Source organism: Bacillus rossius, chromosome 13, assembly GCF_032445375.1.
Source record: "Bacillus rossius redtenbacheri isolate Brsri chromosome 13, Brsri_v3, whole genome shotgun sequence".
Taxonomy (NCBI): Eukaryota; Metazoa; Arthropoda; class Insecta; order Phasmatodea; family Bacillidae; genus Bacillus; species Bacillus rossius.
The window spans coordinates 14,579,091-14,606,641 of NC_086340.1; the positions used below are offsets into that span (position 1 = coordinate 14,579,091).

General features: G+C 34.8%; 1 protein-coding gene across 1 annotated transcript; it reads right to left on the reverse strand.

Annotated features, from left to right (window-relative positions):
* Positions 1–371: 371 nt before the first annotated feature.
* On the reverse strand, positions 372–26,908 carry LOC134538262 (protein disulfide-isomerase TMX3). Its single transcript, XM_063379413.1, is given in 11 exon segments — positions 372–6,932; positions 9,398–9,587; positions 10,372–10,564; positions 11,644–11,697; positions 13,326–13,420; positions 13,422–13,522; positions 15,790–15,934; positions 19,953–20,136; positions 21,602–21,765; positions 24,283–24,371; positions 26,715–26,908. Coding segments are annotated over 11 exon segments (1,281 nt in total). The 5' UTR covers positions 26,755–26,908; the 3' UTR covers positions 372–6,906.
* Between the last annotated feature and the right edge of the window lie 643 nt (positions 26,909–27,551).

The following is a 27,551-nucleotide window of genomic DNA, read 5'->3' on the forward strand; positions in this document are numbered from 1 at the left end:
GGTAATTATAGATTATAGCTGCCAACACCAACATCCATAAATATTACTCAAAAATCACTAGTGAAGTATATTCCAAAGACTTCACACTACTATTTTAGGTAGATTTCAAAGAAATACTACCTATTGTGGCCATTACCATGGTGCCACTTTTAGAAAATTAGTTTTTCATTCCAAAACTATCTTCAACTGAAAAGTTTAAACACACACACATATATAATCACAATTTTATGGACATAATTTTTCACAGATCATTCGAACTGGCACATAAAATCTAGTTGTTACCACTCTCCACCTCCAGCTAGCTCAAATTAGGTGATGAGTGGAACATACAGGTTGCAGGTCACGAAGAAAGAAGAAATTTATACAGTATGTTAGACGTATTACCCGTTTTTTTTAATTCATGGAAAAATCACACTATATTTCGTACAACAGAGCACACACAAAAAAATTAACTAAACTGTACGTAAAAAAAATTATACACGGAGCCATCGCTTGAACAACGACCGTTCGGCCCGGTGCTCAGACAATGACTGAATTTTACAGCCTTCCTTTCCTTTGTGCGGGCAGTGTTCTGGGCTCGCTGCCATAATTCTCAGCCAATCACGGTGCATAGCAACACAAGCTTCCACGAAATGCTTACTTCTGTTCCCACGACGCAGCGATTTCGTATCTTTCTCACACTCCCGTGACTCTCACGCCTAGTGTGTGAAACAAAGCCTTGGTCGTGGAAAAAAACGAAGGATAATCACGTCAGCACGCCTTCCCACACAAAGAAGACAGAAAAAAAAAAAAATACTTCAAAAAATAAACTTATGAATTTTGAAAATAAAAACAATAAACCTGGAGAATTACGTTCACAATAACTTCAAAAGGAAAAATTTTTTACATCTAACCTGAAATTTGACAAAAACATTTATTTATAACAAATTAGTCTTACTGGATTGTACGAGTTGTTACATAGTGGAAAATCTCGGTTGAGTTTGTTAACAGGCAATATCTGACCAAAGGGTTGAAAATAGGATTTTTTTTTTTAAATTCTTAAACTTCCATAATAGGGAAAATATCACATCTGTTTGAACGTATTATATTTATAACTCAGGAGAAATACCAAAATCTTTTCACTGAAAATGTTTTTGTTACGACCAATTATTATTGCAAGTGGTTGAAAAACCAAGGTTCGGAGAACAAAAAAAAATATATAACTCCCTTTGTAGGCACATCATCAAATTCATTCAAATTGTTTGTAAATCTTATAATTTTTATCTAAAACTTTTGTCTGAAATGATTTTTGGTTAGATGAATCATTGCTCCAAGGAGTTGAAAATATAAGTTAGAATATTTTTAAAAAATTCATTACTCCCTTGGTAGGTAAATTATAAAATCTGTTTCATTTGTTTGTAAATATTACAATTTTTATCCAAAACTTTTGTCTCAATCAATTTTTAATAATACAAGCCATTACTACAAGGGGTTGGAAAAACAGGGACTAAAAATAAAACTTCCCTACCATGTACTCTTATGAATTTAAGTTTATTTATGTTTTAAAATTTTAAATATTGTTGCATAATATGAATTTCGTTAAGACATTCAATGCTGGATGCATTAAGTTAAATCATTCAAAATATTTTTGCTTCATGGAATATGAGAAAATGAAATTGGATATTTTTTGGAATATCTGTTGGAATATCTGTAAACATACAGGTTGTTATGTACATTAAGTTCTTAATATTTTCCAGGAGTTACAAAACATTTCAAAAAGAAAAATAGGTACTTCTAAATATACCTACGCCTGTATGCTGTGCTGAAAGGGATATTTTGTATTTTGTTCTTAGCTGTCCAATTATTTTTAAGCATAGACAATAAATAATAAAAAAAAAAAAGAAGACCTGAGCTAAGAAAAAATTAATATAGAAAATAATGTTACTACTTCGATAACCAATTTTATTTTAAATCTATGGCTGTTTTTGTAAAAAGTTCTGTATCAAGGAGACTAAAATGATATGTTGCTTTACCTTTTATTTTGTTACAACAGTGTTTAGAATTTATAAATATAATTTTTAAAAGAGAAACTGAAAGTTGAAATTAGCTTAAAGTTTCAAAAGTTAATGATCCTGTAATAATTTTTGATTGTATAGAAAAAAGAAATTTCCCAAACTTAATCTCTACAATCAAACTTAATACAAATCAGCCATTTCCTAAGTTCTAAAGCTAAACAATTTTTGTTTTTATGGACACCATTACCCCATTTAAAGCGAAATCATTTATAATTACTATGGAACCGCTACGACATACTGCACCAGTGTAGGGAATGTTAAGTGGGTCAGAATAAAATTCTAGTAAAACCAATAAGTAGAAAAATAAAACACACGAAGAGTTACTTTTCACAATGACTAAGAATTAAATCATTTCAAGTTCTTTGCACAGATTTAGTTTACTGTTATGAAACAACAAATGTACAAATGGTTCATTTACATAAGTACCTAGATGTGAAAAAAATGTTGAAGAAAAGTTTTTTCTCAAGTTGGCATGTAATTAGAATATGATTGTCTTTTTATTATTAACATTTGAAGTTACCTTACTGTAAAGATTGGCTTTATAGGAAAACAGTGATTGGTAATAATTAATAAATATAAAATTCTCACCCAATACAGAACAAATACTACTTCCATCTAAAAACAGTTTGCAAGAGGAAACCTTTATGTATGGCATAGAAACCTGAATTATTTGCTCAAATAATTTTTGGCTTAAGTACTTGAATCAAACCTTTTGGTTGCTAATATCTAACCTAACACACTTATACAGTGAAACTTACCTCACTTTAAATTGCATATTATCAGATCACTCTAAGGCATTTTACATTTACAGGGCTCAAAACTGGTCACTTTAGCAACTAGGTCACTTTTATTTAACTGTAAATCTTCACATTTGTTTTTGGCCTTGGGACATTTTTTTACTGTGGAGTTCATATGGAGCACATCTGGAGTACTAGAATATACTCTTGCCTATTGATAACCAAGGCTCTTACAGATGTGTGGGGTGTTGAATACACCATCAAAGTTCAAAGTTGCATTAAGTTTTTTTTTAATATAAAGGCATTTGGTTTTTATAGTAAAGTATGACTATACCAAAGCTGGGCTTCAGTAAAAACCTTAAAGTTTAAATAAGGGGGACTTACTTGTTCCTGGCAGGAATATTTATCTCTTGTCATTTTTTATTTTTCTGATGAAGTGGTAATATAAGCTTCGAATCCCTCTTTTCTTACAGACATACTGACGGCAGCCAATTTTACAGTGTGTGTTGTGCTCGTGATAAAAGGGTAAATTTTTTATTCTGTGAAGGGACTTTTTTTTTGTGTACCCCTGGGAAAAGATAATTGCCTGAGCTGTCAAAATAATCATCATCTGCAGTTAGAACGACAAGAGGAGTAGGGGGTGGGTGTGCATTTGGATGGTCGCTCTATATCTACTCGAAAAGCATGTCAGGATAACTTAATCATTCCATATGTTTAGAGCCGCAGTTTTTCTACTAGATCCTGTACAAATTTCCTTAGCAGTGTTTTGAATGAAACTAACCACTGGGCGGGCACAGCATTGTATGATGTTTTACAGACAGGTAAAAAGCGTATTTATTTAATGTGAAATTTTAGGGGGGGAAAATCCTTAAGTGATCCTGAAACTTATCTTGAATTTCGGGATCTTGCTAATTCCCACTTCATACTCATTTTACATGAATTAAAAGTTTGTAAATTATGTAAAAAAAAAAATATGTAAGAGCAACTAAATTGGAGTAGAAAAATAAAAGATCAGTAAGTTGTCAACAAACAGTAATCAAAATAAAGTGTGTTTCAAAATCGTGCAAAATTCATAATTACGGACTGTAACAGAGAGGGTAGTGTGATCAAGAGCAAGATACATATCTCAGAATGTTTTTTTTTCCCCCAACCTAACTAAATTTAAGTGTATTTGAGAGGGGTTTGGGCAAGGAAGATTGCGGCCAGCAGGAAGACAAGCCTGGTGCCATGAAACTGTTATTTGTGGTAGGAGGGTGAAGGGGGTTAGTCAGGAGGAGAAACTGTCTACAGCACTATGTGCAGTACAGCACTCGCCAAGAGAAATGCAGTTTAGTGCACTTCAAATCAAATACATTTGTTGCCGATTACCATCAAAATTTTGACACGCCCAACACAAAAATGTTTTTCAGAGTCCCTTGAAAAGAGAGCTGTTGTAATAAATGGGGTCGTAAAGGGGAATATTCAGTAACAAACTTTAACGTGTGTTACTCTGCAGACTGGGTGAGACAAGATGACCAGTGAACACGCATGCTGATGGGCTAGGCGCTCATGCTTGGATCAGCACGTCACTGAAAATTTTACTCAATCTTTAACTGAATTTCCAGGAGTTGCAAATCACTGAACTTTGTTTATTTTCTGTACTTACACCATATAAAAAGGTTTAAAATCCAGACTTGGAAGCATGTACATATATTTGTTTAGTTATCTGTCCCTGATCAGAGACGAATAAAGGCCCACGTGAAACACACGCCAGACTGAAGGGCATGTCACACTTATGGCATCTGATGATAAATTCTGACTTACAAAACATAAATAAATCAATCATCAATTTTTTTTTTTTTTTTTAAGGCTGGGTCTCTCATGCCATGTTTAATTTTTTTTCAATACAATGTATTAAGTAAATACCTCCCATGGATTTGCTGTTCTGCCACAAATACAGTAGAATCTCGTTATAGCGAGCACAGTAATAGCGAGAACACGGCTATAACGAGGTATTTTTGAGGAATTTACGGCGTGATCGCTTGTAGCGCGCTTTTGTTATTTGCCTGCTTTATCTCCACCCCTCTTGCTCGCCACTAGACATCTTGCCGTTGACGCGTCACATTCTTCAGCCGTGCAGTCGCCACCTAAGTGCGTGGCTTAAAAATAGAATCCCATCCTTTCTTTCTTTTATCAAACTTCCGTTAGTTATCTGTGCCGTGTGTAGACAAAGTTTGAGATTGGAACAGAAACAACGTAAGAAAGTATTTTTTACAAATTTGAAATATGTATGTTTTTGTTTTTATAATCGCGTATTTTCACGTTTTTTTTGGTTATCTTAAAAGAGATAATATCAAAAAGCCACTCTAATGAAATTTAATTGTTTCTTGGTTAACAAAAACTATTAATTATCAAATATTGTTAATTGTTTATACTCTATTTATTATTATTTACGCGACATCATACTGCACGCGTACGCAATACGACTGGATTCGTTGCTGCAACATAACATAGCATGTTATGCGGTATCAGAAGTAACGAGTAACGTAACGATAGTAACGAGTACTAATTGTTATAGTAACAAATACATACGGTTACGCATTTTTTCGTTACTTTTACACCTCTAGTCGGCACTACCGTATTTATTTCCGAATCGCTAGGTCAGTTTTCTTGTAACTTTTGTTTCGGTCAGTTGTTGGGGTATCTGTCCGAGAAAGGGGTGGTGATGGTTTGAGTTTAATCCCAAATTTATTTTCTAAAAAAGTTGACAGGTTTTTTTAAATGAAAAAAGTATAGTTTTCCAGCGACTATTTCGTTTGAGGCGTACGTGCGTTGCCGCAGCCGCACTCCTGCTTTTTTGTAAGGAATTAAATCGTCGCGCTACACTAGCACCACCTGTTAGCAACATCCCGAACCAACATGGCCGCCAGCAGACAGCCCGCGTCGGCAATAGATAGCAGGGCAATGCTGCGTCGGCCGCGGGCTGAGATGCTATACTTACGTGGCTTGATAGGGTATTCTGGTTATTTTGATGCAATCGGTGATCGCATCCGTACTTCTGGGGTATCGTTTTAAAGAAAATTCACACATCTGCTCACAGAAATTAAGATTTCGTTAATATAACCTGTTATTTTCCAATTATACAGGTTTAAACACAATTTTTATGCTATTTTCGGTTAATTTTTATTTTTTGGGGGCCAAAATTTGTCCAATTCGGTTATAGCGAGGATCAAACCCGGAACCGTGACACCTCGCTATAACGGGACTCTCGTGTATTTTCAACAAATATTCACTTAATGCAATATCATGGGTGTGAAAAGGTGTGCAAGTCTTCATAATTATAATCAATTTTGTGAAATTTTACACCCATGATAATACACCACTGGAATATCCCTTTAAAATATTTGTGGCATAATCAATGCAAGGGAGATATAGAGTTAAAATTTTAGAAATAACCCTTAAATAAAAGTAGGGTCAAAAAAAGAAAGAGCATGTGTAACTCAGTATATGCTATTTTAGTGAAACATTTTTGGCAATTAAAACCTCGACTCATAAGTATATTGTAAGGGGTAAAACGGTAGAGAGAGAGAAAGAGAGAAATAAGACATTTTCTAAATAAATATGAATTTAAAGAATTATTATTCACTTCAAAATAAGCTCAAACCCCGTTGTGTTGCCCTCTGCCCAAATACACAATGTTTTATGAAAATGTTGCATTAAATTTCGGCCTTGAAATTTTATACTTCTATCACGCCCAAAGAAGTTACATTTCAAAAATTTCATGGCGTTGAGACTGAGCCTTACGTGTTAAAATATGGCTTTTATTTTAAAAATTTTGTTTTTAATAAATAAATAAATAAAAAATGGAAGGGTAAGGATGCTAAAATCTATCCTCACAACATGTAGCAAAAAAAAAAAAAAAACGAGAATTAGTCTTTTGGCCCCACAAACAGAGCTCACTTCACCTTTAGGTTTTCCTCTCTCAGCAGACAAAACGGTAACTCGGATTGTGTCTGTGTCGCTCACTTGGACATCGCAATCCCACGAGGATTTTATCATACCACACCCGTGAAACAGTTAACGTCACGTATGGCACTGAATGACAGACGGCACACCTGGTTGGTGTACACGCGCACTTACTCCTTCTTTTCGTGGCCCAATTCTGAAACAAACATTCAGGACGACGGGACAATCACAACAACTATATTCTTGGAATGTTGTTGTTTTTTTTTTTTTTTTTTGGGGGGGGGGGGGGGGGGGGGGGGGCAATAAGTGAAGGATATCCTAAAGCAGGTTTAAAGGTTTCGGCAGAATGAATGTCGATTGAGACAGTAATATTTAGAAAAAATTTTTGCAGTATTCTGCTTTGGTACAAAATGATTTTCTTCCAGGCAGTGAAATATTTTTTCTAACACTTTCCCTAGGGACTTGGGGAAAGGAAAAAAATTAATATGTGCTGTACGAGAGCTACAGAATGGTCACTTAAAGTTTGGCAAAATGTTGGTTAAAGCTATCAAGAGACAACTCCAGCCCCCTGCAACTTAGTTTTTTATTTCTTTAAGAATTTTTTTATGTGACTACGTGAAATGGAGACACTAAGAAATCACTCAAACAAGCACATGCTAGGCTAATTCATTCAAACCGTATTTGTTGCCCTGATTCAGCTTTAAATATCACTAACAGCAAGGTAATTAGATATGATCACACACAACTAGGGTTGTTCCAATACCTGACAGTTGTATCAGATATCGGCCAATCACAAACATTATTTTTTTTTTTTTTAAACGGACATTATTTGTTTGTTGGTGAAGTACAGTACTTCAATCTGCTTGCTTCGTTTTAGATTTAATAATTAAATTCTGGAATTCATCCAAAAATATATAAAAATGTTTTGTTTCAAATACAGTCAAACCTCTATCTATCGTTTTTCAGGGGACTAACAAAAAAATTCAGTAGATGCGGACATTCAATAGATGTGGACTTCACTCTAAGAATTTTTTAAAAATATTACAACCTCAAAATTAGTGTCAGAAATATATGTAACTTATCATTTACCATTAAAGTTAATCAGTTGAAAAATAAATAAAAATGGAAGTATTTTACTTAATTCAATTTACACTTGCAAAAAAAAACATACGCACAATAAATCTACATGGAAATTAAAGTCTTTTTCAATATCCTGAAGTCTGAAATATGTTTACTCATGCCATCAAATGTAGAGCTGTACTGAAGAAGCCGATTTTGCCAATATTTAGTTGAATCGGCATTTCTGCCGACTTCCGATACGCTTGTTAATTTTCGGCCGATATTACTGAAAAACGAGAGACTGCCATAACCTAAAAATCCACGATTACCCATTTCACTTTTCGTAGTATTACTGCATTCTTTCAGATCGCATTATTTCTTCGCAACATGTGCCAAACGTACATATAAAAATTTAACATCCTTTTTTTCAATAATGTTCTTTAATTTTAATGTCATAAATAAATACATTACCATCACGGTAAATATACATCTCGGTTGTTACGGTAACTGTAGTGCAAATGTGGTAGCTATCCTGCTTCTGCAGTAATTATGGTATCGACAAAGAATCTTTAGTTCTTTTTATGGTAATTATCTTAGGATAACAATTGGGTTTGTACTGTAGTTATGGCACATCATCCATAATTCTTCGCAGGTTGTTGTTCATTTGTCATTTCTTCATATTTACGTGCTCCATTACTTGGCTGCAGATTTAAGGTGATTTTTACTACTGTATACTATCGTTACTGTTTTTATGACGGTTTCTTTCTAAGATATGGTTATTTCTGCAAAATCTTTATGGTTAAACGATCATCTATTATAATTTATAGTGATGGAACCACATATTTTGTACGATCAATGCGGACAAAACGATAATTCGAACATCGGTACAAGCGGACTTTTTTAACCTTCGTTGTATGGCAATTTTGCCGGGACCGTAGAAAGTATACGATAAACACGGACAATCGATACATGCGAGTTCGATAGATAGAGGTTTGACTGTACTTATATATAAAGTGTAACCAGTAAATAAAAAAGTGGGTGGTAGTACCAGGTGTCAGTGGTGGTAAGGTGATGTCAATATCAGAAAAGGTGGTATCGGAAAAGGTGACACTCGGGTTATCGGTATCGGAAAAGGTTGCACTGGGGTTATCGGTATCGGAAAAGGTGGCACTGGGGTTATCGGTATCGGAAAAGGTGGCACTGGGGTTATCGGTATCGGAAAACGTGGTATCGGTATCGGAAAAGGTGGCATTGGTATCAGAACAGGTGGTATCGGTACCAGAAAAGGTGGTATTGGAGTATCGGTATCAGAAAAAGTGGCATCAGGGTATCAGTAACAGAAAAGGTGGTATCGGTAACAGAAAAGGTGGCATCGGTAACAGAAAAGGTGGCATCGGTATCAGAAAAGGTGGCATCGGTATCTGAAAATGTAGTATCGGTATTGGGAAAGGTGGAATCCGTATCAAAAAAGGTGGAATCGGAATCGTTATCAAAACAGCTCTACATACAAAACAAACTCCAGGATATTCTGGGAGGGAAATCGGCCAGGGCAATTTCGGTGGACGGAAACTAGGACCACGGACCCGGGCCAAAGCGCCTCACCTTCCTCCTCGTCCGCGTCCATGATGTCCGCGCAGCAGATGGAGTAGCAGATGAGGCTGAGGAAGCCCAGCGGCAGGCCGAACAGCACGGCAGTCAGCACAGGGTTGCCGTGCCACATGTCCGCGAGGGACGTCCGCATCTCGAAGTACGTTCGGTACAGCCGCACCGGCCACGAGTTGCCTCCGTACGCCTGCAAAACATGCTTTCGTGGCTCCCGGGAAGGGTCCTACTCCGACATTTTTTCAGTCGCACAGACGCAGATGCGACCACCCTCGTCTCCAAATCACATCGAAATACCTCTTTATGCCAACAAAACTTAACTTGTTGGGGGGTGTGAAATACATAGTTTTGAATCTATGGTTTTTAAAACACTTTTTATCGCACAGAGGATAACATTGTTTTTTCCATTGATCACAATGAATATTTGGCTAATTTTTTATAAAGTAAAGTAAAAAAAAAAAAAAAAAAGCCGGTACCGGTATTATATTTCCAGCTGCACCATCAAAACACAGTAAAATCTTATAAATTGTAATAAACTCTTAATTTTTTTCTGCAAGAAGGCCTTGTTGGTAAAACAAAAAAAAACATTAAAAATGAAACTTTGGCAGCTAATTATGCAAAAAAAAATTGTGCGATGTATATATATATATTTTTTTTCAGTTTGTGAAAGTTAAACCATTTAAAAAAAGTGTACAAGTTGGCATAAAATCACGACCTGGAACAGGACATTCACTCTTAAATAACATTGATTTCAACTGTTGTCGTAGACTTGAAGGTGTACTGTGACTGCACAATAAAAAAACAAAGCGAAGTGTGTGAAAAGTGTTTCAAGCATTTCAGAAACTCCACGGGCAATCGAACGGCAAGGCGAACATGAAACCCGTCATGTTAGATGTTAACGCTAACGGACTTATAGTATTCAATGCATTCAGTATACAGTAGACGGTTGTGGCCGGGCACGGCAGCTTCCTCACCGGGGCAGACTGGTTGTGGATCCGCTCCAGGAACAGGACGACCGCCTCCGAGGTCATCCGGCCCGGATCGTCGTCCGGGACGTGGTGGTGGTTCGTCGTCGAGTTGACCACCAGCAGGTATGGGAGGGACAGGTGGGTCATCGCTATGGAGTTGGCGAGCTCAGGGTTGCCGACCCACCCGAATTGAAACCACCTTCAATGAAATCCCCAACCATCGTGACGTCACTGAAATACTTTGTTACTGGTCGAAGTAGTGGAATAAGGGCACAGACAGACACAAAAATGGCTTTTTGAGCATACCAGCTTCAAATTTAAACATTTTCATGAGAGTGATAACATAAATTTTAAATATAATAAATACATGCATTGCCCCGGACATTGTTAAAATTTTAGGAAACGCTTAACTACAATAACAAAAAAAAAATCACCTAGAAAATCTATTTATGTTAATCATGTTAAACAAGCAGAGAGGTTTAAATAAAATAATCCATCTCTGTAAATTTTCAAACAAATTATCATTTTCCATACGGTTGGCCTTTTAAAAATATTCACCCAAAAAAGGCATGTACACTCATATGCTCTTATTCCAGCTACGGCCTTTATTACTGAATAAGTACAGAGTTGTAGAAATGTTTCATTCTCACAGATTCAATTTAAATGCACTGGGTTGAAAAGACACCTTTTTTTTTCCTTTCTGTAGAAATGTGATGCAAAAAACTGTACTTACTGGAATTGCTTTCAAAAAATAATTTTCTCAAAACGTGTGTTGGAGAAACGTAAATACATACAATACCGATGATCTGGCACATTCAAAACTTTGCAGGTGCTTCATCAACAAAATACGGGATCATCAGGTGATATTTCCCGTGACTGCTAAACACTTAAGATGTACAGCAAATAATTACATCCGTAAGATAGTGTTTGGCAGCAAATACTGTTTAGCAAGAACATACTGATTAACATTTCAACGCAAACACATGCCAAAAACTAAATTTGCCGTCAACGACTGCAGAGTTCTGCTGAAGAAACACAAAGTGCATGAATCATTTACGAGCGAACTCGCCAACTAATCTCAGGCCATTCAGAGCGATTCCAACTACCACTTACATGCCTACTGTAAAAGCATTTTCAACCTTAACCAAAAAATTATAGTTTTTTTAATCTTAAGTTTGCTTAGTTGGCTTCGGTCCGTACTGACGGTGCCCGACCATCGGGCATTCGGACAGTGGGATGCCAGAACATCAGAAGTCTTCTTGTATATTAAATACTTACTTGTGGAACTTATCTCTTTTCATTCTGATGACGGATTCAACCATGTCTCTGAATCTGCAACCACAAACCACACTATTTATCTAAAAATAAAAGAATGAACATCTGTGTTTAATTTTGATGAAATTTTCATGATTTTAACTGTAGGAATAATGTTTGCATGAATGTGTCTACATCTAATACAGTACATGTTAAAGGAGAAAAACTATGTATTCATTAACATACCGCAGAGTCTAAAAGAAAAAAAAAACTTTTCAACAGTTTAAATGTGTTTTGAACTTTCTAGTGCAAAAATGTTATTACTCCACAGAAAAATATTTAAATAAGCAAACTTAATTTCTCACCTTCAAAACTTGTTTATAAAAACCAAATTTTTCTTTCTTTGACTTCCTGAATACTATTTCAATGTTTCAAAGATTAAGTAATTAGCATTGACATTACTGTTTTATTCTTATATGTGTATATTTAGATCTATTTTTGACTATAAAGAGTTTATTTGTAACTGCATAACTGTTCTGATTTCAGCTGTATATACTTTTAGTATCTATTAGTTGGCTTTATAGGCTATATTTGTACCTGTAATACTGTTTTACAACTGTCTGTGTTTACTTATATCTCTAGAGACTATATTTGTACCTGTATTACTTTTTTTATTTTAATGTCTGTACTTTTGTACAATTAACATTTAACTTCTATTTTGATTTTGAGGTATCCCATACCATTGCCTAAAAAAATTTTATACAGTCAAATGGATGGAGGGGAAAATTAGAAAGAATTACATTAAAGGTGGTACAATTGAGTTCTTCCAAAAAGATGTTTATAATATCAATGACTTGCTTAGTCTAAATAAACATTATAAATAGGTATTATGATCTTAACGATACAGAAAGTATATATAGATTAACAAGAGAAATGGCCGATCTACATGCATAATCTCAACCAATCAGCAAACTGTGTCTCCAACAAACTGGTACAAGGCGAATAGCAAACATTATGTTGCTACTCCTTCGTTTACACTTAAGCTTTTCGAAAAGAATGCCAAAAAAATTTATTTGTAATTTTTTTCTGTCCCTCTTGATTGCAATATAGTTATAATTCATTGTCAAATGTGAATCATTTAACATAATTCATTAGTAAATCTTATCTCAATTTTCACCCACCAAGTTTCAAAGATCAAAGGCAAATTTCATCTGTAACTTCCATTGAAATTTTTTTTAAGAAGATTGAATTACAAACCAGCAAAAATTAACGATCCACTGCTGTTTAGTTGTTCACTTGCAAGCTTATTTCTAAATATACTGCTGAGCGTGCTAAACATCAAGTGGCAGTTATTGACAAAAAAGAAAAAGTAAGATAGAAGAAGAAAAAAAAGAAACACTCCACAACATGCATTTATTTACAGGAATTTTTAGCTGGGTATAATTTACAACTTTTTTTCGGAAAGTTTAGATGATAAGAATTTGATTAGTATATAATTTTTCTGTTTCTGTAAATCACAATGAAAACTGATGAGCTAACTTGTTGCTATTAGAGTTGAGACCTTTCATAAAAAAAGTTATGATATATTTAAAAATACATTATTTAGAAGGAAAAAACAACTTTTTTTTTTTATAAAAACCACTTGGTTTAAACCATTGTGATTTAAACCAACCAACCCAGCAACAGTCACCCCAGGTAATACTCACTCTAGCATCTCCGCAGGTATCTCGTGCAACTTGTTCTCCTGCAAGACCACCAACACCAGGTACTTCTTCGTCTGGAGCAGCTGGTGGATGTTTCCCCCGCGTGACTTTGGGGAACGTCGTGAACCTCTCCTCGTTCACCCAGCTGTGCATCGTGTCGTTCAAGTCTTCGTATGCAACGTCGTCCAAGCTGGCACCATCTGTCGGACATAGATAAATAGTAACTCCCCTACGTAAGGATTCCGTCATAAAAATTAAACAGCACGATGAAAACTTAACTCGAATCACAAAAATGTAAATTGTTTAGTATACATAGTAAATTCAATGAACGTAATTTATTGAGCAAGAATTTTGTGCCAAAATTTAGCCTATGTACAAAAGAGTTTGGGAAAAATAAATTTTACACTTTTTTTTTTTTTTGATCTTGCATTTGTTAAGAGTTGACATCGTCCCGGGCTGCGCCCTTCTGAGCGCGATGTGCCACCACCTCCCCCCTTACACACTGTGAGCCCCCTCCTTCCACCACCACCCGTTAACGACCGCGGAATTTTAACCGACCACCGAGGTGTGTGTGTGTGCGTGCGTGTATTGGCCCGCGCCCACCGATGTGACGTCAGTGCTCCGCCCCCCAAAAGTTGCCGAGCGAAGACGAACAGGCAGTGAGTCGCGAGCGCTGCGAGAGGAAGGAGCTTCATGCACCTGTCATCGTTTTCGGAGCTTGTTAGTGATACAGGGGGGAAACGGGCCTCGCCACACACGGGCTATGTCTCTCGGCCCTGAGAACAGAGTAGCCGGATCCACAAACCCGCTATACATGTGGTGGCACCCTAAACTTCGACGAGCACTTCAACTGCCATTGCGTTTTTAAATTATGTCATTGGTACATTTTTCAAAAACACAAATACTTTTGAATTTATTTTTATTGCTGTAAGTAGTTCTGTCCTAGACATGCTTATTACAAATTATTATATTGTAAAAGTGAACCATGCACTATTCAAAATGGCACTTTTGGTGAAGTAACTACGTATAATGAAACATTTAAGTGTCAATAATATGTTCAATAATATGGTATCATTATGAATAAACAGAATTAATAAAAAAAACAATAACACAGGAATCTCATATTTTAAAAATTAAATTGGTCTAAACAAATAAAACCATAAAATTGTGTCTATGTCTGTAGTTAAGGTAAGATTTAAGTACATATGTAGTCCATATACATATGTACTAATGACTGAGCAGTCCTCATCAAAATACAAAATAGAACTTCTAACAAAAAAATTAATACTTTTTTAATTAATTTGTTTTACATTAAACAAAGTTTATGACTGCAAGTTCAAAAGCGATTTAAGATGCTCCATTATTTTTTATGTACTATGGTATTATATTTGTCCAGTAACAAAAAGAGCTGTTCATGGTCATTTCTACATCAAAACAAAAGAGGAGCATTTTTTGGAATTCAAATTTTTTTTCATGGAGGAGAATTATCAATAGTGTCATGCAATAATAAACAATAAAAAAGGAAGAAATACTAAGGTTGTAGTTCTTATGGCTTCTCACGGATAATGCAGCGACTCTATTTTCTAGTAAAATTTTTTTCAGTTTTGAAATACCAACAACCAACCTGTTAATAATTTTTTTCAGAATATTTTTATTTAATTTTCTTTCCTTGTTTAATTTTTTTTCCCCCACTTCGGAAAGGATGGGTCAGGTGGGACGGAAGGGGGAGACTACCCCTTTTGCTTCCCCCCCCCCACACCCAGGAAATGACATTGCATTACATCTCCTTACTAAAGAGTCACACAAGTGTCACATTTATCATGTAAATAAATAAAGCAAAACAATGGACAACTTGACTTCTGTATTCAACACTGTCACTTTTTAGCACTGAAGCAAGGCAGAAATAAAATAGCAGGTTTTTTTATGATTATAAAAAAAGTATGCAAAGGTGGATGAAAGACAAAGCAAGTTTCTGGAGGTGGTCAGTGGGTACAGACAGGCATGTCAACAGAAAACCCACCCACAGACATGAGCAACTTTTAAAGTCTAAACTATTCAACATTTTAAACAGTAATGTAAGCCTAAAATTGTTTAGTTATTCACCATTCCCTTCAGAAAATGTTTCAATACAACTGAACTACAGTAGAGTCCCGCTAATCTGGACCTCACTCGTACAGACATTTAATAAATCCAGATTTAAAAAAAAAAAATTAAGTTAAAATGGTAAAAAATGAGGTCTATGTAAATGAAAAAGAATAATTTTACCCATCTAAAACTTGTATAGCGTGCATTTTAAGGCAAATTAAGCTTAATCCGGGCTTTTCGTGATCAGATCAGGGTCCAATTCCATTTAGCAGGAATCCACTGTATTTTAAAAAAACACCAAATTATACTTCCACAAAATTTCTGTTTGGTACTTAAAAAAATCATAAAATTCAAAAACATAATAAATTTAGTGATTACAAACCATTTATGAAGTGGAAAGAGTTTTCCTTGAAAACAAACACGGATGGCGTGTTCTTGAGATTCACATAATTTTTTGCTATTTCTGGTGAGACAGCATAGAAAAATCCCTGTGCCTGGAAATTCTCTGCCACATCAGAATAAACGGCCTGTAAAAAAAAAAAAGTAAAATGAGATTTAAAAAACATGTTTATATCATTATAGTTAAATGTCTGACACAAAGCTATCTTCCACTATTTCAGTAGTGGTCGTGTTGTAAGTTGAAATAGTTATCACCTTATCAATAGGGCCTAGAAATACCTACTGTTGAATACCTTCTATTCACGGAAACTTACTACAATAACAAAAAAATAAAGCCCTTAATGGTATATAGATAAAAAGAAGTGTATTCCTGATTCAAAATATCACCCTTCATAGTTGCGGGAAAATCGAGTTCCAATTAAAATAGCACTTATCAAATACTTTTTTCCATAAGAAAGCCTGTTAATCAACTTTCAAAAAAATGAGGTGTATTTGTTGACTACAATTTTAATCAAGAGACTGCTCCCATTAAAATCAATTTACAGTACATATTAATAACATGCCTAAATAGTACATTAATACATTTAAACTAGCATTTGAATTACATTTAGAGAATAAAATTCCAAAATAAAATTACTGCGTAAAAATCAAGGGCGTCATTGTTCACGCATAAGACCTTGGGAATAACAACATTTATAAACTACAAAAATATTTATGTTATTAATACAGAAGCTCTATTGAATGTCTAATATGAATATATAAGCATAAATTCTGTTGCTACTAGTGCATCATGGTATGTGCAAGTTGAACTAACCCTGAAAGTTTCTATAATTTCTCACCATAGCTGCTACTGACTTGCGAGATGGCTGAACAAACATAACGGGAGTCTGAGATATTTCTATGATATATAAATAATTTTACCATTTAAACTGGGCTTGAAAAATAGACAATGAAAGAAGAAAAAACTATTACCAAATGTTTAAACTATCAGGGTTGCCAACAGCTTGAAGTTCCAAAATTCCCCAAAGTTTACAAATTTTCCATGACCTTCCAGACACAAATCATCCCGCGGATCACTTGGTTTTGCTTTTCAGGAAAAATGACGTTTGTGCTTTTGAACGTGCCACATTAGCACAATTAACACTATTTTTTATACACACACGTGTTTGTATACAATTGCTATAGATTCAACTAAAGCTATCGAATGTAGGCCATCGAACTTGTATGTAAGCATCCGGAAATTAGTTTACTCCCTTTTTGTTGACAGTAAAAAGAACAGGGTTTCAGGAAAAGGAAAATCACAGAAATTTTGTGATTAATAAACATTTGAGCAGTTTGTGAGGCACCTGAACGTTGGCGGAATTGGTATTACAGAAATATTTAATGATTTTGTTAACTTTACCGGGAATTTCCTGACCATTTTAATTTCCCTGAATTGTCCCCATTTTTCCAGTTTTCTACACCTGTAGCAACCCTGACTATGATTCTAAGATTTGTGTGCATTTGAAAATTAAAAATTCAAATAGATTGAAAAGAGAGCTACTTCAAATCATGCTGTAATTTTTTGGCGTGGTTACTTCATAATTACACAAATCTAAAAGTTACTCCGAGGGGCGGGTGTACTTGATGCTTGATGCTAATAGGGAAGATAGAGTACATTCTCAAATTTCTCCCCCATCATGAGAACAAACTAAGAACAAAACATTCTTCTCATTCGTGTACATGGAGAAAATTTTTCTTTGGATGGTAAAATCGGTGAGACCAAATAATCATGTTAGTTTTATTACGGTAACAATTCAAAATTATACCCAGTATGTTGATCATTTATGACTTCTGGTGCATGGAAAAATTAAACACAGTAATCAGAAATCAAAACGAACATAGTGAAAGTGTCATTAGTCGCTGTCAGTGCTAACATGGCATGCTTATGTTGCAAAATTCGCAGGTTTGAAGTCTGTGACTTAAAAAATCTTTTTCTTGACCTTGTGACTTTTTTGTAAGCACAAACAATGTCAAATGTAGCATGTCACTGTTCTTTATGTTCTTTTTTTAAGGGGGTAGTAGCATAAATTATTTTATTTCTAATTGTTTTTGCAAATCATTTTAAATAAATGCATATGTGACTAACTATGCTTATAAAAGGCTTTTTTTTAATTAAATAGTATTTATTTATTGATTTTTATTAACTTGGAAGGCAAACTTTTATGTCAGTCCTAGCGGGATTGTGTGATATATAGTTTTGCAGTAACCGTTTGTATGAAGCCCCGTTTTTTAAACATTTTATTTTTAGTACATCATTCATAAATCAATAAAAAAAAATTGGTTTTCCCAAACCATACAATGAAAGCATACCATGTTAGCGACTTGAAACGGAAGTGACTTCCGTGACCCAGTAGACACGTTCGCCAAGTGAATATGTAGAAGGAAGTCTGTGCAGGTTGCAATGTGTGTGTGAAGAAGACCCACGAGCGCTGCACGGAAGCCCCAGGTGTGTCCGTCCCAGCTAGCACGGACCTTCCCCCCTCCCAACACACCGACCGTGTTCAAGTGCAACCACAGTCATCATGAAACTCAAACTGTGCAACACACTGCACACTGTCCCACACTTATTAGAAATGTTTCTATGACTGGAAAAAACTCAACATTTTACAACATAATATATTTATTTCAAGCAATTGTTAGACCTTTAAAAATACAAGATTTAGTGATTTAGCATTTCTGGCATCCTTGCATTTCTTACGCAGTGTTTAGGTATTGAGGGCTAGTTTACCTCGCCCCTACTAACAGACACATTAAGTAAACAACAGAGTCGGCAATTATATTACCAGGTTAAATATTCTCACTAACAGAAAAAAATTTAGATATGATTTTTTAAATCTTATTAGAGTTTAAAGATATCTCCAATATGAATAACATTATTATTTTATATTTCAGAAATGTTGTTAAGAGCCTGTCAGTAATGTTATGTCCAAGTCCTATTTAAAGAATGTGATCTGTGAATTTTATAAATTAAGGTTGTTTAATCTCAAAATGTTACTCGACATTTTTTTTAATATACTGCAAATGTATTTAGATTTAGACAAATGTTAGTACTGTAAATCAGGGTTGGCTGATTTAAACAACAATGGTTTAAACCACGGATTAAAACATGGTTTAAATCGAATAGTTTAAAAAAAAAAATGTATTTTTAAATAGAATATCTTAATCAATTTTTATGAAAGTTTTAATTCCACTCTAATAACAACAATAGTTTGCTCATTAATGTTTCTCCTGATACAGAAACAAATATTTATACACTAATCATGATCGTATCATTTAAATTATCTTTATAAGTTGTAAATTATTCCCAGCTAAATACTCCTCAAAAATAAATAAATTAGTAAATTGTAGTCAAAAGTGTAAAAAGAGGAAATAAATAAATTTATTATTCAATAAAACCTACTTTGTGGGAAAACCCCAACTACTGTAAATCCCCTTTCTGTGGGAAACACCCATTCTATGGAGAATCCTCTTCCTGCGAGGAAATACCCTTTCTGTGGTTAAGTTCCAATCAGATGTGCACATTTTCTGGGCTTCACTTCTTTAATTTTATAACTTTACTGGTTCAAAATGAGTGGCAAAATGTGGGATTTAGTATGGCTTTCATTTTAACATGCTGAGAACCAAAATAACTAATGTAATAAAAAAACCTGGTTTGAACCAAAACAACCTGTTTTTTTTTCCAACCCTACTGTAAATTGATTTTAACAGGAATAGTGTCTTTATTAAAATGTTGATCAGCTAGCGCACGTATCTAATTGGAAAACAAATTTTTATTAACATACACACTTATGGATAAAAACATATTTGATTAGCGCTCTATTTTCTTGGAATGAATTAAGGCATTACTTTGAAAGGTGGGTGTATTTCATGGGCCCCTACAAACTGAAGTGAAGCATAAAAAAACAAACAAAAGAAGTTAAGCAAAAGACTGCTTGAAATTAAAGTTTGAAGAAATCCCAGAACAGTTGCTGTTTATTTTATAATTTTTGTGACTTTCATGATAGTTTCAATACTTTTCAATGACTTTTGTAACTTTGGTGACCTGTAGAGACACCGATATTTATCTCTCTAAAATATGTTCTACTGTACTTTGTCAACTATTACCCAAACTGGTCCTTCTTGCTCGCCAACGTAAACAAAGAAGAGCGGGTTGGATGAGATGATGCTCTTCATGCTTTCTTCTTTTGTCAACTGCTGCACAGGTGGGCCAGACAACCTCAGGGCAAAGTCGACAATATCTTCCTTTGTACGATCGCCTTTGAACACGTAACTTTCATCGCCCTTCAAGCTGGAGGGGGGAGAAAAAAAAGCAGCAGTCATTACGTATGCACAGATTAATAGAAAATCAACCGTGCATTACAATCACCATGGTTATAAACTATGCATGGTGAACAGACAGAGCTGGTCTGCTTGTGAGCGCTGGGTCATGCATAGGGACGGCCCCAGGACAGGAACACGCCGGGCAATCGCCCCAGGCCCCGCGTCGGTGCTTTTAATTTTTATTAATTTTGGTTTTGTCTAATGTTCTGTTAAAAAAAAGTATGCAAATTAATGGGATGAAGAAAAATTAAAATTTTCATTATCTTGTAACTCAATGTGCTGGTCTGTACCTGTTTCATTTCATGATTTTTGTATTAGAAAAAAAAAATTCAAAAAGATTTTATTGCCATGTCATAATGATGTGAAAATTTTTATCTTAAGAATTTATACAACTGACTTGAGGATAATTTATCAGGAAAAGAACATCATAATAAACTAAGATAAATTAGCAAAACCATAGTCAAAAATAAAAGCTCTAGGTTTGTCATATTGTCACCAATATTACACGTCGCCTAAACTCCGGTCACTACCATTGTACCCGAGGTCCTATTACAATAAACTAAGAGCTAAAAAGAAGTCAATCCTTCAATTGACAGAACGAAAGGATTTTAAATATATAATTGAAACGTGAAATGCTTAAAAAACTGCAAATGAATATCACATTTTTTGGAACAGCTAAAATTAAAATCTCACATACACTAAATTAGTAATGATTATATATACAATTGTGGTTTTTTAATCTAATCTATCGCATTTGAAGATTTACCTACGAAAGTTTTACCATTAAATTCTTTACATTTTTTGAATTAGATCTAGGGGAGGGAAATATCCCACATGGTTCCCACGCCTTTTATCTAAAAAAAATTCAAGCACTTTTCAAGCACATTCAAGGACTTTTTCAAAAATTTCAAGGACCCAAATATTATGAAATAATTTTAGTACGTATATTTTGAACACGTGCAGAATTTTTTTTTGTCTTTTACTTACAAACAGAAAGATAACAGCTTATCGGAGGAACAGAAACATTGCAAACTGGCTGAGTTTAACATTATACCGAACTTTTATCAGAACAAAAACATTGATGACACCATAACTGCCAATAAATATAGTACATAGAAGATATCTTATCGTATGCCGTCGAAAAACGGGGCGTTAATCAACGTAAAATTTATTTGAACATACCATAAATATCGTAAAATTAAATTGCTGTGCCCCACTTTTAACTTGTTCTAAATAAACACAACGTAATTATTACTCTTACAAACAGTGTAAATTTTATCAAGCACTTTTAAGCACCTAAATGTTTTTTTCAGGCACTTTTAAGGGCCCTTGATTACTTCAAACCATTTCAAGCACTTTTCAAGGACTTTCAAGGAGCGTGGGAACCCTGTCCCAGGGCCCCAACCGGCGCCGGGACGGAGCCGGGCACTCACAACAGCACGGTGGGGAAGCCGGAGATGCCGAACTCCGCCGCGACGCTGGTGAAGCGGGTACAGTCGACGCGCCCCACACGGATGTTGGTGTTGTGCAGCGTCTGGGCGGCCTGGGCCCACACTGGCTCCAGGCGCTTGCAGTGGCCGCACCACGGCGCGTAGAACTGCGCACACATCACGCCCTGGTCTCAGCCCCCCCTCACAAGCTGTCTCAATGTTTGGAAAAAAAAAAAAAAAAGTAAAGTCTGTAAAGTCGGTTTACGGACGATAGTTTAAAGTGACGACGTCATGACAAAACATTTATGAAATGATTGCATACTTTTATGAATAAAAAGGAATCATTCTTATTGAATTATCACTATTTTGTATGCATACAAAGATGGAGTGAAATGAAATCTACAATTTAATTGATAAACTTACTTTTATTTGCACTCATTAATTCAAATATGTTTATTACTTTAACGAAGAGATTATATTTTAACTATAACTTTTATACATTTTTGCTATTTAACTTCTTCCAATCTGTGTAATTTTGTTAAGGATAGGACGATGATAGGAAAAGTAGGAAACGAATGGGAGTGTTTCAAGTTTAATGTGCCTCGAAAAAGTCAAATCGATGGTTGTTCCAATCAAGTGGAAGAGAGATTGATGCGGCGTAAGCGTACAATGAGCGCAACGGGACACAGCATAATGGGACAATGTGCGTAACGGGACACTTTCTCGTGCGTGCAGCCGGCGTTCATCAATTTATTAGACGCCACGTCAAAAAAACTTGCGAAAGGTAAATTTGGCATGATTTGATTCATGTTTTATCGAACTGATTCACAAGGGAGAACTCGTATCTTACTCAAAATCTAAGGATTAACTCCTAAAAATATGTTTCTGATAAAGAGCATATTCTGTGAAATGAGTATGTACATTAAATGACACAACACACAAAAAAAAACTACAAAAACTGCTCAAAATATTAGCAATATTGTCAATACAGTGTTTAATGTAAATACAAAATAATGACTCGAAACAAATCATAACTCTTTCTTAAGGTTAATGATAGGTAAGAGCAGCCGGTAACCTTGGAGAAAATTGTTTGTACCCTCTTGTGCAATCAAAAATTAAGGAGTTCTTACAAACACCTTTACTTCACCGCCTTTGTTACTATCAAAAGGTAGAAAACTATTTGTACATCACAAAATCAGTCAAGAAAACAACAATGTTGAATAGTCCATGCACAAAAATAATTTGTTTGTTCATTTAATTCTTACAGATAAAACCCCTTTTGTCCAGAATTTATCTCTAGAAATCTCTGAAATATGCAGCCCTATAATTTAATTTGATCACTAATCACATTATTTACTTTATAAGTTCAAAGTAAGGCAGTAAAAAAACAATCATATTTAGTTTAAAGGTGAGATACAAAATACACAAAAATGAATCAAATTATTTTTTATAAATAACTTCTAATCACATGGCCTAAAATTCTCCAATTGTATTCCTAATTGTACTGTCTATGTGCAAACTTTGTTTGCCGCCGAGTCTGAAACAAAATAACATTAAAATGCCTCAAATAATTCCATTACTTGCCATCAGTCTTTATCAAGGTGTTTTTAGTGGAATTAAGGACTTTTAAGGGCCATTATTCAATTAAAGACAAATGTAGAGCTTTCTAAGGATATTAAGGAGGGTAAATATGTAGTTGGGCAGTATTTGCGAAAAAAAATGTTAAAAATCTGAAAATACCTTTATTTTATGCTCTTCAACGTCCTCTTTTCATTTAAAGTGGCGGAGGTAAGAAATTCCTAATACTTTAGGAGATATCGAATTTTTAAATTTCATCATATGTAGTTGAGCGGTATTTGCGAAAAAAATGTTAAAAATCCGAAAATACCTTTATTATATGCTCTTTAACTTCCTCTTTTCATTAAAAGTGGCGGAGATAAGAAATTCCAAATACTTTAGGAGATATCAAATTTTTTAATTTTGCAATACAAGACCTGTGGAACCATTCGAGCGACACCATTTTTGTTATTTTGCCGTGTGTTCGTGAATACGTGAACCGTCAATGCGTACTTAATAAAATGGTTGATTAGGTCAGGTCGGTTACATTATTAATACTTTCAAACTAAGCCGACATTAAAAATAATGTGAATTAATTTTAATTATTCTTTAGTTTTAAATTATTTATAATGTAACTGACCTTACATAACAAACCCGTAACAAAGGATGCACAGTAACAACTCACGTAATTTTTTTTTGTTACTTATTACTTGCGCAACAATATCAAAATAACAAATAAGACTTTAAAATTAGAAACATTAAAAACTCACCTAAATTGGAGGCGTTAATTAAACACCGTTTTAAACAATAAATGAACTAAATTTCTTATCTCTGCCGCTTTTAATGAAAAGAGGAAGTTGAAGAGCATATAATAAAGGTATTTTCGGATTTTTAACATTTTTTTTTCGCAAATACCGCTCAACTACATATTATGAAATTTAAAAATTATATATCTCCTAAAGTATTTGGAATTTCTTACCTCCGCCACTTTTAATGAAAAGAGGACGTTGAAGAGCATAAAATAAAGGTATTTTCGGATTTTTAACATTTTTTTCGCAAATACCGCCCAACTACATATTTACCTTAAGGAGGCCTATGGACCATGGAGAATTAGGAAAAAAACTCACCATGACCAGCCACTGACCATCCTTCCTGACGTCCAGGAACCTGTCGCTCAACTCGAGCACTCGAGACGAACTGCCGGCAGAGATGGCAGCTGGAGCAAAAACAAGTCGTCGTCCATTTCAGCAGGCAGGTACTGCGACCCACAAGCCTCCAAGGCTGTGTGCCAAACAGCACGATGTTCAAACTGGTGCGCCCACTCTCGAAAGTGACGCACAGGCACGCATTTAAGCACACGATTCAACAGGCAGTCAGCAAACGCTATGAAGTTTACGCCAGATACTGGGCTCTACAAAATTATTAACAGCAATTCTACACGGTAACGAGATAATCCAGCCATCATTGTAATTTAAAAATTACACATATGTTTTCAAATTATTTAATAATTAATAAGTCAGGATTAAGTACTGTACAAAAGATTAACCTTCTTATTACAAGAGATATATTTATCATACAAAACTATGATTTTTAAATGTCCTCATGTTACACCCACAATTGGGCTTTCACCAAATGGTAAGGAGTCCTCTCCTTTCTCTCACTTCCCCCCCCCCCCCCCCCTCAATCTATTAGTCTTCTCCTTAGGTCCCTTGCATCTCTCACCCATAGCATTCCTTCCTTCAACCCATTTCCTGCCGAGGAAAGCGTTCCTACCCCTTTCCGTTCGACTCCAGACTCTCTGGAGCTTCCACCCGTGATCTCTCCGCCCTCTATACCCACCTCTGTGTGCCCCCAGGCCCCCTCTCCCCGTATAACCTCATACAGTCTGACCAACCTTTCCACCCTTCTCCTCCCTTGTAATGCTACCCACCACAGCTCCATCATTTCCGCTAATCATTTACTGCTTTCGTAATGAATACAGACGCTCCACAGTTCTGCAACTGGACGTCTAAATCAGCAATAATTACGGAAAATCCATAATAATCAACAGTACCTACTGCACAGTGCAATTTTATGTGTGTGTTGCGAGTTAGTTGATTTTTTTTATGTTTAAAATAGTAATGGCAATTAACACTGAAAAATAATCAAACAATTTTAAATAAAAAATTATTAATAAATAAAATACCCAGGAAATCTAATACTATTTTAAACTTTATTAATCATTATAAGTATAAATACAGTTTTAAATTAGCTAAACATATTTTTTTTTTAGATCACTTTGCTTGAGTTACAATTTTTGTTACCCTGAAGATGTTTAAGTATCATATCATTTGTATAAATTAAAGAAATAAAATAGCATACAGCAGAGCCTTATTTATCTCACAGAATGTCTGGTAAGCAAAAATGTCAGCTAACATCAAAATGTTTAAAAAAATTACTATCAAACATCACAACATGTTATAAAATTACACAATCAAACCTAATAAACATGTTTTGCAACAAAACAACAGAGAAAATTAACTAAAAAAAAAAATAAATTTACAGTTAAAGAATTGTTTGAAGTTAAATACAGTACTACAAAAATTCAGTCCTGTGATGATTTAAAAAACATTTTTTTTTTGATCGCAGTCTGCTTTCCTGGGATGTCCTATCATAATGAATTTAGTATAATCGAAGGTTGAATAAACGAGATTACACTGTAAATCTTTCAGAAAATTTACACATTTTTGGGTGAGGATGAGTCCCAGAGTGTAAATAGATTCCACTTGAAGAGTGTGCAAGGGATTGAGGAGCGTTTACAAGTGTGAGTGTTGATTATTTGGAACACAGCCCCAATACTTAGTGCATGTGAAAAACTCAAGTCACTAAAAAGGAGTGTGTTTAATGTTTTCAGTTTAGTTCATATAAAATTTAATCATTGTTGGTAAAAGTTCCATATCACGTTTATCCCTTGATCCTGATTGTATGAACTTGTACACATTGATCCTGTGATACATGCTGCTTGTTTTAATTTAGTACGTTGAAATATCCTCGATATAACAAAAAAATTGTGGTATAACAATACACCATAATCATAAGTTAAATACGAAATAAAACATTTCCACAAGACTTGACGTAATTTGTCTGTATTGTGATAAATTTGTTTGGCCAGGATCTATCAACATACTAAATTAAAACAGCAAGCATCATGTACCACAGGATCAATATTAACAAGATCACGCCATCAGGATCAAGGGATAAACTTGGGTACTTGTGACAAGGAGTTAAATTATTTGTGTCTTCGTTTGTGCAAAAATACAGCACTATGATAAAACCTAACTGAATGATAATCATAAACAAGATTTCTGTTACTACATCCTAACACTAAAATTTTATAATCTCGGGAGATAATTAACAATAATTCATAGCCCACAACTAAAAATTTTAAGGTTTTATTGTTTTATTTGACATCAAGGTACGTTAAAATAAAGCCAAATTCACAATAATGTTAACATTTGATAGAGTCAAAACTATGTAAGCTCAGAAATCATCACACACATTGCAAAACGAATAGTCTTACCGCTTATAATTAGAAGAGTCCAGAAGCTCATAATGGTCATGGATTGAACTAGTTCATTCTAAAGAAAGTAATCATGACATACTGACGATAACAATGTCACTTCAACACACCTTTACCGTCAAATATACAAACTCAACAGGTATTCAATTCATCTATATTCAAAGTGTCAAACAGTCACAAAGCACGAACTCACAGTGTCATAATCAGAAATGTTTACAAAATATATCGATATAGAGCTGAATCGATATAAAAAGATGCTTTCTTTATTCATAGAACTTTAAAAGAGGAGATGAACACTAGTCCAGATTAAACTTAGCTTCACAGAGTTACCTATATCTAAATACACGAAAGAATTAATTTATTCGCGTCAGGATGTTTGAATTGAATGGTTACGGTTTTTAAGTTGTTATCAAACTGGAAGGCGCATACATTTCAAACAAGTCATGCGTGTCAGTGTGCGTGACCAGAACGCGTCCCAAGTGCAACACAGTGTAACCCAGTGTTACACTAGGAACGAACGGCACCGCCGGTGTATCGTTGGTCACCCGAGTGACCAGGGCAAAGTCTTTATGATAAATTGTTCAATATTAATAAAGGAGTGAGTATAAAACACTATTTTTACAGCAACAATAACTATTAAAGTACAAGTAATCTTTGACTTAGCACAATTACGCTTGAAACATGTCCTGATTTATTCCACAGTTCACTACATGTTTCGCAGGAACTGGTTGCTAGTGGAGCATGGTCACTTGGAGCTCGGTCAGGTCATCATCCATCACCACCGAGGCTAAACGCGTGTGCCACACTGCACCAAGACTAATTTGAACTCACCAGCCG